We start from the raw sequence: 16,843 nt of genomic DNA on the forward strand, positions 1-16,843 counted from the left end.
CTTGGTGCTCTGGCCAGGTGTCAGGCCTGTGCCTCTGAGGTGGGAGAGCTGAGTTCAGGACATTGGTCCACCAGAGACCTCCCGGCACCACGTAATGTCAAATGGTGAAAACTCTCCCAGAGATCTCCATCTCAATGCTAAGACCCAGCTCCACTCAACGACCAGCAAGCTACAGTGTTGGACACCCTATGCCACACAACTAGCAAGACAGGAATACAACCCCACCATTTAGCAGAGAGGCTGCCTAAAATCATAATAATGTCACAGACACCCCAAAACACACCACTGGACACGGTCCTGCCCACCAGAAAGATGCTCCTCATCCACCAGAACACAGGCACCAGTCCCCTCCACCACGAAGCCTACACAACCCACTGAACCAACCTTACCCACTGGGGGCAGACACCAAAAACAACGGGAACTACGAACGTGCAGCCTGCAGCCTGCGAAAAGGAGACCCCAAACACAGTAAGTTAAGCAAAATGAGAAGACAGAGAAACACACAGCAGATGAAGGAGCAAGGTAAAAACCCACCAGACCGAACAAATGAGGAAATAGGCAGTCTACCTGAAAAAGAATTCAGAGTAATGATAGTAAAGATGATCCAAAGTCTTGGAAATAGAATGGAGAAAATACAAGAAACGTTTAACAAGGACCTAGAAGAACTAAAGAGCAAACAAACAATGATGAACAACACAATAAATGAAATTAAAAATTCTCTAGAAGGAATCAATAGCAGAATAACTGAGGCAGAAGAACGGATAAATGACCTGGAAGATAAAATAGTGGAAATAACTACCACAGAGCAGAATAAAGAAAAAACAATGAAAATAACTGAGGACAGTCTCAGAGACCTCTGGGACAACATTAAATGCACCAACATTCGAATTATAGGGGCCCCAGAAGAAGAGAAAAAGAAAGGGTCTGAGAAAATATTTGAAGAGATTATAGTTGAAAACTTCCCTAATATGGGAAAGGAAATAGTCAAGTCCAGGAAGTGAAGAGAGTCCCATACAGGATAAATCCAAGGAGAAGCACACCAAGACACATATTAATCAAACTATCAAAAATTAAATACAAAGAAAAAATATTAAAAGCAGCAAGGGAGAAACAACAAATAACATACAAGGGAATCCCCACAAGGTTAACAGCTGATCTTTCAGCCAAAACTCTGAAAGCCAGAAGGGAGTGGCAGGACATATTTAAAGCGATGAAAGGGAAAAACCTACAACCAAGAATACTCTACCCAGCAAGGATCTCACTCAGATTCGACGGAGAGATTAAAACCTTTACAGACAAGCAAAAGCTAAGAGAATTCAGCACCACCAAACCAGCTCTACAACAAATGCTAAAGGAACTTCTCTATGCAGGAAACACAAGAGAAGGAAAAGACTTATAATAACAAACCCAAAACAATTAAGAAAACGGTAATAGGAACATATGTATAAATAACTACCTTAAATGTAAATGGATTAAATGCTCCCACCAAAAGACATAGACTGGCTGAATGGATACAAAAACAAGACCCGTATATATGCTGTCTACAAGAGATGCACTTCAGACCTAGGGACACATACAGACTGAAAGTGAGGGGATGGAAAAAGATATTCCATACAAATGGAAATCAAAAGAAAGCTGGAGTAGCAATACTCATATCAGAGAAAATAGACTTTAAAAGAAAGACTATTACGAGAGACAAAGAAGGACACTACATAATGATCAAGGGATCAATCCAAGAAGAAGATATAACAATTGTAAATATTTATGCACCCAAAATAGGAGCACCTCAGTACATAAGGCAAATGCTAACAGCCATAAAAGGGGAAATCGACAGTAACACAATCATAGTAGGGGACATTAACACCCCACTTTCACCAATGGACAGATCATCCAAAATGAAAATAAATAAGGAAACACAAGCTTTAAATGACCCATTAAGCAAGATGGACTTAATTGATAATTATAGGACATTCCATCCAAAAACAACAGAATACACTTTCTTCTCAAGTGCTCATGGAATATTCTCCAGGATAGATCATATCTTGGGTCACAAATCAAGCCTTGGTAAATTTAAGAAGACTGAAATTGTATCAAGTATCTTTTCTGACCACAACGCTATGAGACTAGATATAAATTACAGGAAAAAAAACTGTAAAAAAATACAAACACATGGAGGCTAAACAATACGCTACTAAATAGCCAAGAGATCACTGAAGAAATCAAAGAGGAAATCAAAAAATACCTAGAAACAGGGGCTCCCTGGTGGCGCAGTGGTTGAGAATCTGCCTGCCAATGCAGGGGACATGGGTTCGAGCCCTGGTCTGGGAAGATCCCACATGCCACGGAGCAACTGGGCCCATGAGCCACAACTACTGAGCCTGCACGTCTGGAGCCTGTGCTCCGCAACAAGAGAGGCTGTGACAGTGAGAGGCCCGCGCACCGCGATGAAGAGTGGCCCCCGCTCGCCGCAACTAGAGAAAGCCCTCACACAGAAACGAAGACCCAACACAGCCAAAAATAAGTAAATAAATAAAATAAATTTATAAAAATAAAAAAAACCTAGAAACAAATGACAATGAAAACACGACAACCTAAAACCTATGAGAATGCAGCAAAAGCAGTTCTAAGAGGGAAGTTGATAGCAGTACAGTCCTACCTCAAGAAACAAGAAACTCTCAAACAAACAACCTAACCTTACAACTAAAGCAATTAGAGAAAGAAGAACAAGAAAACCCCAAAGTTAGCAGAAGGAAAGAAATCATAAAGATCAGATCAGAAATAAATGAAAAAGAAATGAAGGAAACAATAGCAAAGATCAATAAAACTAAAAGCTGGTTCTTTGAGAAGATAAACAAAATTGATAAACCATTAGCCAGACTCATCAAGAAAAAAAGGGAGAAGACTGAAATCAACAGAATTAGAAATGAAAAAGGAGAAGTAACAACTGACACTGCAGAATTAGAAAGGATCATGAGAGATTACTACAAGCAACTCTATGCCAATAAAATGGACAACCTGGAAGAAATGGACAAATTCTTAGAAAAGCACAACCTTCAGAGTCTGAACCAAGAAGAAACAGAAAATATAAACAGACCAATCACAAGCACTGAAATCGAAACTGTGATTAAAAATCTTCCAACAGGGGCTTCCCTGGTGGCGCAGTGGTTGAGAGTCTGCCTGCCAATGCAGGGGACACGGGTTCGCGCCCTGGTCTGGGAAGATCCCACATGCCGCGGAGCCACTGGGCCCGTGAGCCACAATTACTGAGCCTGTGCGTCTGGAGCCTGTGCTCCGCAACAAGAGAGGCCGCGATAGTGAGAGGACCGCGCACCGCGATGAAGAATGGCCCCCACTTGCCGCAACTGGAGAAAGCCCTCACACAGAAACGAAGACCCAACACAGCCATAAATAAATAAATAAATAAATAAAATTAAAAAAAAAAAATCTTCCAACAAACAAAAGCCCAGGACCAGATGGCTTCACAGGTGAATTGTATCAAACATTTAGAGAAGAGCTAACACCTATCCTTCTCAAACTCTTCCAAAATATGGCAGAAGGAGGAACACTCCCAAACTCATTCTACGAGGCCACCATCACCCTGATACCAAAACCAGACAAAGATGTCACGAAGAAAGAAAACTACAGGGCAATATCACATAGATGAACATAGATGCAAAAATCCTCAACAAAATACTCGCAAACAGAATCCAACAGCACATTAAAAGGATCATACACCATGATCAAGTGGGGTTTATCCCCGGAATGCAAGGATTCTTCAATATATTCTTCAATATACGCAAATAAATCAATGTGATAAACCATACTGACAAATTGAAGGAGAAAAACCATCATCTCAATTGATGAAGAAAAAGCTTTTGACAAAATTCAACACCCATTTATGATAAAAACCCTCCAGAAAGTAGGCATAGAGGGAACTTACCTCAACATAACAAAGGCCATATTTGACAAATCCACAGCCAACATCGTTCTCAATGGTGAAAAACTGAAAGCATTTCCTCTAAGATCAGGAACAAGACAAGGTTGTCCAGTCTCACCACTATTATTCAACATAGTTTTGGAAGTTTTAGCCACAGCAATCAGAGAAGAAAAAGAAATAAAAGGAATCCAAATCGGAAAAGAAGAAGTAAAGCTGTCACTGTTTGCAGATGACATGATACTATACATAGAGAATCCTAAAGAGGCTACCAGAAAACTACTAGAGCTAACCAATGAATTTGGTAAAGTAGCAGGATACAAAATTAATGCACAGAAATCTCTTGCATTCCTATACACTAATGATGAAATATCTGAAAGAGAATTTAAGGAAACAGTCCCATTTACCACTGCAACGAAAAGAATAAAATACCTAGGGATAAACCTACCTAAGGAGACAAAAGACCTGTATGCAGAAAACTATAAGACACTGATGAAAGAAATTAAAGATGATACAAATAGATGGAGAGATACACCATGTTCTTGGATTGGAAGAATCAATATTGTGAAAATGACTATACTACCCAAAGTAATCTACAGATTCAATGAAATCCCTATCAAATTAGCAATGGCATTTTTCACAGAACTAGAATAAAAAATTTCACAATTTGTATGGAAACACAAAAGACCCCGAATAGCCAAAGCAGTCTTGAGGGAAAAAAATGGAGCTGGAGGAATCAGACTCCTGGACTTCAGACTATACTACAAAGCTACAGAAATCAAGACAGTATGGTACTGGCAAAAAACCAGAAATATAGATCAATGGAACAAGATAGAAAGCCCAGAGATATACCCACGCACATAATGGTCACCTTATTTTTGATAAAGGAGGAAAGAATATACAATGCAGAAAAGACAGCCTCTTCAATAAGTGGTGCTGGGAAAACTGGACAGCTACATGTAAAAGAATGAAATTAGAACACTCCCTAACACCATACACAAAAATAAACTCAAAGTGGATTAAAGACCTAAATGTAAGGCCAGATACTATAAAACTCTTAGAGGAAAACATAGGCAGAACACTCTATGACATAAATCCCAGCAAGATCCTTTTTGACCCACCTCCTAGAGAATGGAAATAATAACAAAAATAAACAAATGGGACCTAATGAAACTTAAAAGCTTTTGCACAGCAAAGGAAACCATAAACAAGACGAAAAGACACCCTCAGAATGGAAGAAAATATTTGCAAATGAAGCAACTGACAAAGGATTAATCTCCAAATTTTACAAGCAGCTCATGCAGCTCAATATCAAAAAAACAAACAACCCAATCTAAAATGGGCAGAAGACCTAAATAGACATTTCTCCAAAGAAGATGTACAGATTGCCAACAAACACATGAAAGGATGCTCAACATCACTAATCATTAGAGAAATGCAAATCAAAACTACAATGAGGTATCACCTCACACCAGTCAGAATGGCCACCATCAAAAAATCTACAAACAATAAATGCTGGAGAGGGTGTGGAGAAAAGGGAACCTGCTTGCACTGTTGGTAGGAATATAAATTTATACAACCACTATGGAGATGAGCTTGGTGCTTTGTGACCACCTAGAGGGGTGGGATAGGGAGGGTGGGAGGGAGACACAAGAGGGAGGAGATATGGGGATGTATGTATATGTATAGCTGATTCACTTTGTTATAAAGCAGAAACTAACACCATTGTAAAGCAATTATACTCCAATAAAGATGTTAAAAAAACTCAAAGAAAAAAGCTATTGAGCAGCTATTGTATGTAATCATATTTATTTGTTTAATTAACTCTCAGAGCAATCCACGTTCAGGTAAGAAAACTAAGCTTAGACTTGACTTTGCTCTGATTACACGACTGTAAAGACTCTCCCAGGAGGCATGTGGCTCCCTGGAGACAGCACCGACCCTGGAGTCAGAGTCTTCCTCCTACCACTTAGTTGCCAAGTGACCATTGGCAAGTTACTTTTCTACCTAAATTAGTTTCATCATTTATAAAATGGAGATAATGATCTCAGCCCCACCTGCCTCAATGGATCATGAGACTCGAATGAGATCAGCAACGTGGAAACACTTCATGAACTGTAGTGAGTTATTAAAAGGTGAGATATTATAAAGCCAAGTGAGTTCGGTTTTGACCAGTCAGGGAGGATATTTTTTTACAGTGACACCATTACATTGTATTTGTCTGTGTTGCTTAATTGGCTTGTTAGCATCTATGAAAAATGCACAGATAAGATCACCCCAATGGCATGGGATCAAGCCAGCAAATTACAGACCCAATCTTCAGCAGCATCTCCTCTTTCATATTTGAAACATTATGTGCTGCAATCAGTCTGGCACTATTTCACGTATTTGGTTTATAGGAAAGGGGATTGATTATTGTTGAGAGGGGGGCAGTGGCCAACATTATCAAAATGCTGTTGGGTTCTTTGCAAGATCTCAACATCCCAAGGCTTCACCTGGGTTCCGCTCCATCACTGGGGTGAAACTGTGCTCCTGAAGGCCACATCAACCTCCTAGTCATTGAGTTTATGTATTTTCCCTCAAGTCATCATCTTTCCTGACTGAGTGCCTGCAACATGGGCACTTTCGGCTGCCTCTTCCTTTAAACACAAGTGGAAATAGCTTTGTTGTTCTTTCTGCTTACAAAATAATGCAAGTTCTTTGGGGGAAAAAGCACACAATACAGAAATGTGTAGGAAGTTAAGTAAAAGTTAACTGAAGTATCACAACCCAGAGTTAAATTTTGTTGTGTATTTTGCTAGACTTTTATATAATCTTTGATTAAAATGAGCTCATACTATTGTGAAGGAGTAAGGTATGCGTGCTTTTCCCCCCTTTTAACAATATAATGTAGATGGTCCCACATCAGTAAATTTAGATCTGTGGTTCCTCCCTCTCGGATGTACTGCAAGGATTGCCGTGACGCAGCCTAGTTCTCCTCCTGTGTCTTTCACTGATCCATTTGTCCCCCCTCTGCCGCCTGCACGAAGCCTGGCTGTTGTTCCCTTGGCAGGGCGAGCTCTCTCTGAAAGGCCCCTTTGTTGGGTCTCACAGCCCATCACATGCTGCTCTCGTTGCAGTCAGCCTCTTGAGGGCAGCAGCTGTGTCTCGTTCATCATTATAGCTCTTCTCAGTGGCCGGCCCAAGGCCTTTAACCAATTAGGTTTGCCAAAAATATTTGGATTGAGTGAATAAATGAATGACTACTCTCTCTTCTTGGACTGCCTACACACTGGATCAGTCACCAAATCACGTTGGTTTTCTTCTCTGATGTCAGATCACAGATGCACGTGGAGCTTTTGAGTTTGCCTTGTGTGGTATGGTACAAGATGAAGGCACATGGCTCCTACCTCACACTCTAGCCGTCTGGGCAGCCGTCTTCTCGTGGCCATCATCCTCTTACAAGCCTTTGTCATCGCATCCTTGAACTTCTGCTGTGGCCTGCTCTCTTTTTTGCTGTTCCTACTCTACTCTTATTCTGGTCCATCCTACTTGCCGGTGCCACTTTAATTTTCTTAAAACATCGATTGCGATGTGACTTTTATCATGGTCCTTCAATGCCAACCGCCTGCAAGGCCCTGAAAGAGCCGGTTCGTGGCTACCATTCCAACCTCACCTCCCGCCGCTCCCACTTCGGATCCTCAGCCTTTCTAGCCCATCCAGTCGCACGTGCCTGTGCTCATACCATTCTGCCTTCCTAGAGTGTCCTTCCTCTGCCCTTACATCCTCCCCAGACTCCGATCTGTCCTTTCCAGTCAGCAGCCTCTCAATGTGGCTAATTCTACTTTGTGCCTCAGAAAATTGCCAATAACCTAAAGTCATGGAGTTTGGGGATCACTTGGTGAAACCATAAATACTAAATACAAGAATATCACGGACATGTAGTACTGGTTTTCTATATTTTCTAAGCACAAATTGCTCACCACTGTGTATTTTTTATAGCCTTGAGAATATATAGTTTATGTCTCCCAACTGCATTATGAGTCTTTAGGGGTAGGATGCTTCTTTCGAATTCCGTAAGCACCCAGAACTAGTGCCTTGCAAATAGAAAGAATGTAATACATATTTGTTGGTTGATAAAAGCTATCAAGTGGACTAAGAAGGCCACAAGGTCAGCATGAAGTTTCTCCTGAAGCAGGTTTCACAACGAATGTCTGCTTGTTCTCGCCATCCTTTTCCCCTTGTATTATAGTTTAGTTCTCACTTCATACATTAGCACCCTCAAATCTGTTTAACCACAAGCGTCCTCCACTAATGTGGTGTGTTATTTGTTTTCTTTTATGTTTATATCAATGGTGCTTACCAATAAAATTAGACACCAATCCATCATCAGGGGTGTGTTAAATTAAGGTTCCTACTATAATGGATCACCAAGCTGTGATTAAAAATGATGGTGTGTTATGCTTACTGACTTGAAAGGATGTCTGAGGCATACGTTTGTTTGAAAAAGCAGGTTAGGAAAGAGGATGAGTTTAATTCCATTTATGTAAAATGTTATAAATACACATTACATATATCACCAAAATGTTAACAATAGTTATTTCTGGGCAGTGGTATTTCTTTACACTTCTCCGTGTAGTTTGAAGTTTTTCTAGTGAACATACTTTTTATAATGAGAGATGAAAAACTATGTATATTCCTGTTGGGAAACATGAGGGTTGCCTTTCTTTTCATTCGGTAGGACTGCTACCAGAGCCTATTGAAGTTCATCTTTCTTTCTTTTTGCTTTTTCTTAAGAAACACAGAAGAAATGCCCCTTCCTTTTAAAATCTTCAGTTATTTTACATTCCAAAAATATTGCTCTGAGATTCTTGTAGTCAATGAGTTCTATGGACAGAATTTCACTTGTGGTAAGTGTTCAATTTTGGAATTTATTTTTACATATTAGTTTGAAAAACACAATTCCTTGAGGGTAATATATTTTTTAAGTAAATGCTATATTGTAAAATAGATTCAAAACTTTGTTTTGAAGAGTCTAACATTTTCTCTGATATTTAAAATAACAAGCAGTAGTCAAGCTAGTCACTTGTCAAAGGTCAATAGCTTAAGGGCACTCTGATGTTTTTAGAAGATGACGGACTGAATGTATACTGAGGTAAACTCTAGTGTATTCTGGATGGATCAGTTCCTATACCTACTGAACAGGTTGAAGCAGGCTGCAGTGGCTTCTTCTTCCCCCAAATGTACAGAGTATGTAGCTGAGTGAAGCCATTTTTGGCAAAAATCTGTTCCCTAATCCCACAAGAGTGCAGTGGGAGCACAGCAAGGCCCTCCTGGCCATTGGAAATCCCAGGCCACTCTGTGAAGACACCTAAAGAACAGGGCAGAATTTAGTAGTTGTTTTAGGTATCTTTAGGTGATAACATTAGTAACCTTGGGATATTCAGTGCTAAGTGATCATAATTTTTATCAGTACTATGGTACTGAATATACACCCAAAATGGAAACAAACCCGTTTCCATCTTCAAGGCCCCCAACACTCACTATTGCTTCATCTAATAATGAATTTGGGCTCTCTAAAATTTCCTGTATCTTCATGAAGAAGGGTACTTAGCAGAATGCTGAGCATTTAGTGGGCATCTGATAAATACGTGTTGATTAAATTACCTTGCAAGTACCATATTTGACATTGTCAATCTTTTCCCTGGCAGGCAACTCAAATGGTTCTATGTCAACTAATCCAATGTGTGCCTTCAGTCAAGGAATTCAGTTCATTGAGAGAACCTGCCCAGGTGCAACATCCAGATTCACAGCCAACTTTCTGATTTTGTATTCATTTATCCCAGTTCTTGTCATCCTAGGAATAATTGTTTTTAAAATCAGGGATTATCTCATTAGCAGATAGTAAAGAACATTGCTGCAAAATGGAACTTAAGCTCCCAGATGTACATGACTGCTTTGAATTTCTGAAATAAGAATGTCACGTGATTCTTAATAGTACCTTGTAAGACTTTTAACCATTAAGACTCCCTGTGCCCCTTGGATCCATGCAGGCCTTGAATGCTATTCCAGGAGGGACATGTGGTATTTGGAAATTGTGACTGAGCTGGTCCAAAGATGTAAATAATAATTCATAAAGTTGTGGGAGACTAGTGTGACTATTTTGTTTTCTTTGTTCTAGACACAGAAAAATAGGTTAAAGCTTATGCTTACATTTGATAAAGGCTTTGGTAAAAAAGAAAACATTTGAATGATTGTAAGTAACAGAACAAGAGTTGTGGTTTGATTGAAGCAAAGCATCATGCAGAATTGGGTAAGAATGCTTTCATTTTCATTTAAAAACCCTATTTACGTGCACATGTCTACACAAGTTAACTGATCACATGGAGAGGATGTTGGACAGATGTTGGATAAAGACCCCTGACACAGAGCATCCACTCATTTTACTGATGGTTAAAATGGAAAATGGCAGAAATGGGCTGAACTGAGAACAGCACACTAGACAAAAAGATAGTTTGCTATTTTTCACTTTCCGCTTAGTTTACTTATAAAATTAAAAGTAAATGTTACTAAAGTGTAGGCACTGAGAAATGACATTTTTAAGGTTGGAGAGCAGCTGTTATTTAAAGTCCACATAGAAAAGATGCTCAATTGACACAACATTTACACTAAGAACAGAGTCACACACTAGGAATTCATGTTCTTGAATTGTAAAGAGAAAGAATGCTGATAAATACATATTTTTAGGGATTAAATGATGTATATAGATTACTAAAAGTGGGTTCTGGACTAAATAACTGATCTTTCTGATCTTCAAGTAATTCATGTACAAGTCTGAAATGAAACTGTCTTCATGTTACCATGGTAACTTTGAGTGAGAATATCTTAGATAGTACATGAACTTGTTCAGTTACTGTGACCTAACTTGTAATGAATGATAAATTATAGTATTTGAAAGATCTCACATTATAGTGGGAAAGATCATTTCATTAAGGAAACCACAGTAAAATTCTATTTCTTAGAACAGTATTTAAGGATCAGCAGACATTGGTAAAGTACCAGAATAGTATTGTCAATTTTTATAAAAGGTCTTTGACACTGATGATTATGGTATAATAGTTACATAATGTCTTACAGATTATATATGTCACATCAGTTATAGACAATTCTGGAGATGATAATCTATTAAAGTAGTTCAAAGAGAGTCCCACAGGAACCTCTTTTGAAATCACTGATTTCAACTTACTAAAGATATGGGTGTACAATGTAAGTGGAAACACTTTCTACTATTCATATGCAGATGAATTTCATTCTAGCTCAGAAACATTTGGAAAATTGACATAGCACGTGACTTCAAGCTATTAAATGTTAGTGATACCATCTTAGAAAAACACAATGACTTTCAACATGTGACAGTTTGTCTCAGTCAAAAATGGACAGTGATGTATAAGAAAATCAAAATATGTAATAAAAATTCCTGTTCCCACCAAGTCAGTGATATTTCTGAGATCAAAACGTTCACTGTTGATTTAAAGGGAGCTCTTTCTCCACAGCACTCAAGCAGGGTGCCTGTCTGCTCCTAAGACTGCAGTTCCTTGTGGACATGGTGAAATTCTGTTTTCCAGAGTGTTGGAACCACATGCATTGTAACTAGTTTAGGAAGTCGTATTTCACTGCAATAACCAGGTAGTTTGCTATCCACTTGGATACCACTCATCAGTCTTGGTGTTCTTGAGGTTAGTAAGTGTGCTTATTTGAAGCTGGGTGCATGGCATATTAGAGTCAACATATTTTATAGTGGAAATGGAAGAACAGAGAATAAATTACTTTCCTGTTTAATGACAGCAATTATGCTTACTCCAACTGAACTTGGCTAGCAGATACACAAGTCTCCAGGAGTCTGAAGGCTTCTTAAAGGCTATTCCACCTTGGAAATGATCTTAGTTATTACTAACTCATGCAGTCTTGGCCTGCTTATTGATAGACTATCTCCTTAAATTTGCCTGTTCTTCAAAAAGTTATACTCAAAGTAAGTATGTCAGAATCACCAGAGGTGCTGATGAAAAATGCAGATTACTGAGCCCCATTCCAGACCCACTGATTCAGGATCTCTGGGTGTGGGGACTCAGGAATGTGCATTTTATTTTATTTTTTTTCTTTTTTTAAAAATTGAAATATAGTTGATTTACAGTGTTAATTTCTGCTGTACAGCAAAGTGATTCAGTTATACATATATATACATTCATTTTTATATTCTTTTCCATTATGGTTTATCACAGATACTGAATATAGTTCTCTGTGCTATACAGTAGGACCTTGTTGTTTATCCATTCTATATATAAAAGCTTACATCTGCTAACCCAACTTCCCATTCCATCCCTCCCCAACCCCTCCCCCTTGGCAACCACCAGTGCCCTCTGTGATTCTCTTTCTGTTTCATAGATAGGTTAATTTGTGTCATATTTTATTATATTTTTTAATTTATTTTTTGTTGAAGTATAGTTGAATTACAATGTTGTGTTAATTACTGCTGTATAGCAAAGTGACTGTTATACATATATATACATTCTTTTTCATATTCTTTTGCATTATGGTTTATCACAGGATATTGAATATAGTTCCCTGTGCTATACAGCAGGACCTTGTTGTTTATCCATTTTGTATATATCAGTTTTCATCTGCTAATCCCAAACTTCCAATCCAACCCTCTCCCAGCCCCTCCCCCTTGGCAACCACCAGTCTATTCTCTATGTCCCTGATTCTGTTTCTATTTCATAGATAGGTTCATTTGTTCATATTTTAGATTCTACATATATATGATATCATATGTTATTTGTCTTTCTCTTTCTGACTTACTTCACTTAGTATGATAATCTCTGCAAATGGCATTATTTCATTCTTTTTTATGGCTGAGTAGTATTCCATTGTATATATGTACCACATCTTTATCAGTTCATCTGTTGATGGACATTTAGGTTGTTTCCATGTCTTGGCTATTGTGAACAGTGCTGCTCTGAACATATGGGTGCATGTATCTTTTTGAATTATAGTTTTGTCTGTATATATGCCCAGGAGTGGGACTGCTGGATCATATAGTAATTCTATTTTCAGTTTTCTGAGGAACCTCCATACTGTTTTCCACAGTGGCTGCACCAACTTACATTCCCACCAACAGTGTAGGAGGGTTCTCTTCTCTCCACCCCCTCTCCAGCATTTGTTATTTGTAGACTTTTTAATGATGGCCATTCTGACCAGTGTGAGGTGGTATTTCATTGTAGTTTTGATTTGCATATCTTTAAAAATTAGTGATGTTGAGCATCTTTTCATGTGCCTATTGGTCATCTGTATTTCTTCTTTGGAGAAATGTCTATTTAGGTCTTCTGCCCATTTTTCTTTTTATTTATTTATTTATTTATTTAATTTATTTATGGCTGTGTTGGGTCTTCGTTTCTGTGCGTGGGCTTTCTCTAGTTGCAGCAAGTGGGGGCCACTCTTCATCGCGGTGCGCGGGCCTCTCACTATCACGGCCTCTCTTGTTGCAGAGCGCAGGCTCCAGACACGCAGGCTCAGCAGTTGTGGCTCACGGGCCTAGTTGCTCCGTGGCATGTGGGATCCTCCCAGACCAGGGCTTGAACCCGTGTCCCCTGCATTGGCAGGCGGATTCCCAACCACCGCACCACCAGGGAAGCCCTGCCCATTTTTCGATTGGGTTGTTTGTGGGTTTTTTTTGTTCAGTTGTATGAGTTGTTTGTATATTTTGGAAATTTAGCCCTTGTTGGTCGTGTTGTTTGCAAATTTTTCTCCCGTTCCATAGGTTGTCTTTTTGTTTTGTTTATGGTTTCCTTTGCTGTGCGAAAGCTTGTAAGTTTGATTAGGTCCCATTTGTTTATTTTTGTTTTTACTGCCTTGGGAGACTGACCTAAGAAAACACTGGTACAATTTATATCAGAGAATGTTTTGCCTATGATCTCTTCTAGGAGTTTTATGGCGTCATATCTTGTGTTTAAGTCTTTAAGTCATTTTGAGTTTATTTTTGTGTATGGTGAGAGAGAGGGTGTGTTCTAACTTCATTGATTTACATGTGGCTGTCCAACTTTCCGAGCACCACTTGCTGAAGAGATTGTCTTTTTCCCATTGTGTATTCTTGCCTCCTTTGTTGAAGATTAATTGACCATAGGTGTGTGGGTTTATTTCTGGGCTCTATATTCTGTTCCATTGATCCATATGTCTGTTTCTGTGCCAGTACCAAGTTGTTTCAATTACTGTAGCTTTGTAGTATTGTCTGAAGGCTGGGAGCGTTATGTTTCCTGCTTTGTCCTTTTTCATCAGGATTGCTTTGGCAATTCTGGGTTTTTTATGGTTCCGTATGAATTTTAGGATTATTCTAGTTCTGTGAAAAATGTCATGGGTAATTTGATAGGTATTATATTAAATCTGTAGATTGCTTTGGGTAGTATGGCCATTTTAACAATATTAATTCTTTCAATCCAAGAGCATGGGATATCTTTCCGTTTCTTTGAATCATCTTCAGGCTCCTTTATTAATGTTTTATAGTTCTCAGCATATAAGTCTTTTACCTCCTTGGTCAGGTTTATTCCTAAGCATTTTATTTTTGGGGGTGCAATTTTAAAAACTTTTTTTTTTTTACATTCCCTTTCTGATATTTCATTGTTGGTGTAAAGAAATGCAACCGATTTATGTATGTTAATCTTGTATCCTGCTACATGCTGAATTTGTTTATCAGTTCTAGTAGTTTTTGTGTAGAGTCTTTAGGGTTTTCTATATATAGTATCATATCATCTGCATAAAATGACAATTTTACCTTTTCCCTTCCAATTTGGATACCTTTTATTTCTTTTTCTTGTCTGATTGCTGTGGCTAGGACTTCCAGTACTATGTTGAATAGAAGAGGTGAGAGTGGGCATCCTTGTCTTGTTCCAGATTTTAGTGGGAAGGCTTTCAGCTTTTCACCATTGAGTATTATATTGGCTGTGTGTTTATCATAAATAGTTTTTATTATGTTGAGATTATGTTCCCTCTATACCCACTTTGGTAAGAGTTTTTATCGTGAATGGATGTTGAATTTTGTCAAATGTTTTTTCTGGGTCTATTGAAATGATCATGTAGTTTTTGTCTTCTCTTTCATCTATGTGGTGTATCACATTGATTGATTTGTGTATGTTGAGCCATCCTTGTGAACTTGGGATGAATCCCACTTGGTCGTGGTGTATGATCTTTTTTTATGCATTGTAGGATTCGGTTTGCTAATATTTGTTGAGATTTTTTGCATCTATATTGGCCTTAGTTTTCTTTTTTGGTGGTGTCTTTGTCTGGTTTTGGTATCAGGGTGATGGTGGCTTCATAGAAAGTATTTGGGAGTGTTCCTCTTCAATTTTTTGGAAGAGTTTGAGAAGGATCGGTACAAGTTCTTCTTTGTAATGTTTGGCAGAATTGGCCATTTGGTCCTGGACTTCTGTTTGTAGGGAGTTTTTATTTTTATTTATTTTTAAAATTATATTTATTTATTTATTTGGCTGCCTCAGGTCTTAGTTTTGGCATGCGAGATCTTTCATTGCAGCACTTGGGTTCTTTGTTGCGGTACGTGGGCTTCTCTAGTTGTGGCGCACGGGCACTAGAGTGCATGGGCTCAGTCATTGCGGCGTGCGGGGCTTTCTAGTGGTGCGCAGGCTCCAGAGCACACAGGCTCAGTAGTTGTGGCATGTGGGCTCTCTAGGTGTGGCTTGCGGGCTCTAGAGTGCGCAGGCTTAGTTTCCGCATGGCATGTGGGATCGTAGTTCCCTGACCAGGGATCGAACCTGCATCCCCTGCATTGGAAGGTGGATTCTTGACCACTGGACCACCAGGGAAGTCCCTATAGGGAGTTTTTAAATTACAGATTCTATTTCACTTCTCGTGATCAGTGGTTCACATTATCTATTTCTTTTTGATTTAATTTTGGTGGGCTGTATGTTTCTAGAAACTTGTCTATTTCTTCTAGGTTGTTGAATTTGTTGGCATATAATTGTTCATAGTATTACCTTATGGTTTTTTGTATTTTTGCAGTATCAGTTGTTATGTCTCCTTTTTCATATCTTGTTTATTTGGGTTCTCTCTCTTTTCTTCTTGGTGAGCCTGGCCAGAAGTTTGTCAATCTTGTTTATCCTTTCAAAGAACCAGCTCTTGGTTTTATTGATTTTTTTCGATTTTTTAAAATCTCTTTTATTTATTTCCTCTCTGATCTTTATTATTTCTTTCTTTCTGCTGACTTTAGGTTTTGTTTATTCTCCTTTTTCTGATTTTTTTAAGTGGTAGGTTAGGTTGTTTGAGATTTTTCTTGTTTTTTTGAGGAAGGCCTGTATTGCTCTGAACTTCCCTCTAAGAACTGCTTTTGCTGCATCCCATAGATTTTGTATGGTTGTGTTTTCATTGTCATTTGTCTCAAGGTATTTTTTAAATTTCCTCTTAGATTTCATCGATGACCCATCTGTTTTTTAGAAGCATGTTGTTTAATCTCCATGTAATTGTTTTTTCTCACTTCTCTTTCTGTGGATACTTTCTAGGTTTATGCTGTTGTGGTCAGAAAAGATGCTTGAGATAATTTCTATACTCTTAAATTTGTTGAGGCTTGTCTTGTGCCCTAGTATGTGGTCAATCCTAGAGAATGTTCCATGTGCACTTGAAAAGAAGGTATATTCTAGGTTTTTTGGATGTAATGTCCTGAAAACATCAATTAAGTCTAACTGTTCTGTTGTATCATTTAGGATCTCTGTTGCGTTATTCTCTGTCTAGAAGATCTGTCCATTGATGTGAATGGGTGTTAAAATCTCCTATTATTACTGTATTCCTGTCTATTTCTCCCTTTACGTCAGTTAGTATTTGTTTTATGTATTTGGGTGCTCCTATATTAGGTGCATATATGTTGATGAGTGT

The 16,843-nt window shown here is 38.5% G+C and overlaps 1 protein-coding gene across 1 annotated transcript in view; it reads left to right on the forward strand.

Moving 5' to 3' along the window:
* The window catches only part of ABCG5 (ATP binding cassette subfamily G member 5), a 34,984-nt gene extending 24,765 nt beyond the window's left edge, over positions 1-10,219 (forward strand). The window contains exons 12-13 of the mRNA XM_036872463.1: positions 8,711-8,823; positions 9,625-10,219. Of these exons, the coding sequence (XP_036728358.1) occupies positions 8,711-8,823; positions 9,625-9,818 (307 nt within the window). The 3' untranslated portion in view covers positions 9,819-10,219. The remainder of the gene's footprint in view (positions 1-8,710; positions 8,824-9,624) is intronic.
* The last annotated feature ends 6,624 nt before the right edge of the window (positions 10,220-16,843 follow it).

Source organism: Balaenoptera musculus, chromosome 13 (assembly GCF_009873245.2).
Source record: "Balaenoptera musculus isolate JJ_BM4_2016_0621 chromosome 13, mBalMus1.pri.v3, whole genome shotgun sequence".
Lineage (NCBI taxonomy): Eukaryota > Metazoa > Chordata > Mammalia > Artiodactyla > Balaenopteridae > Balaenoptera > Balaenoptera musculus.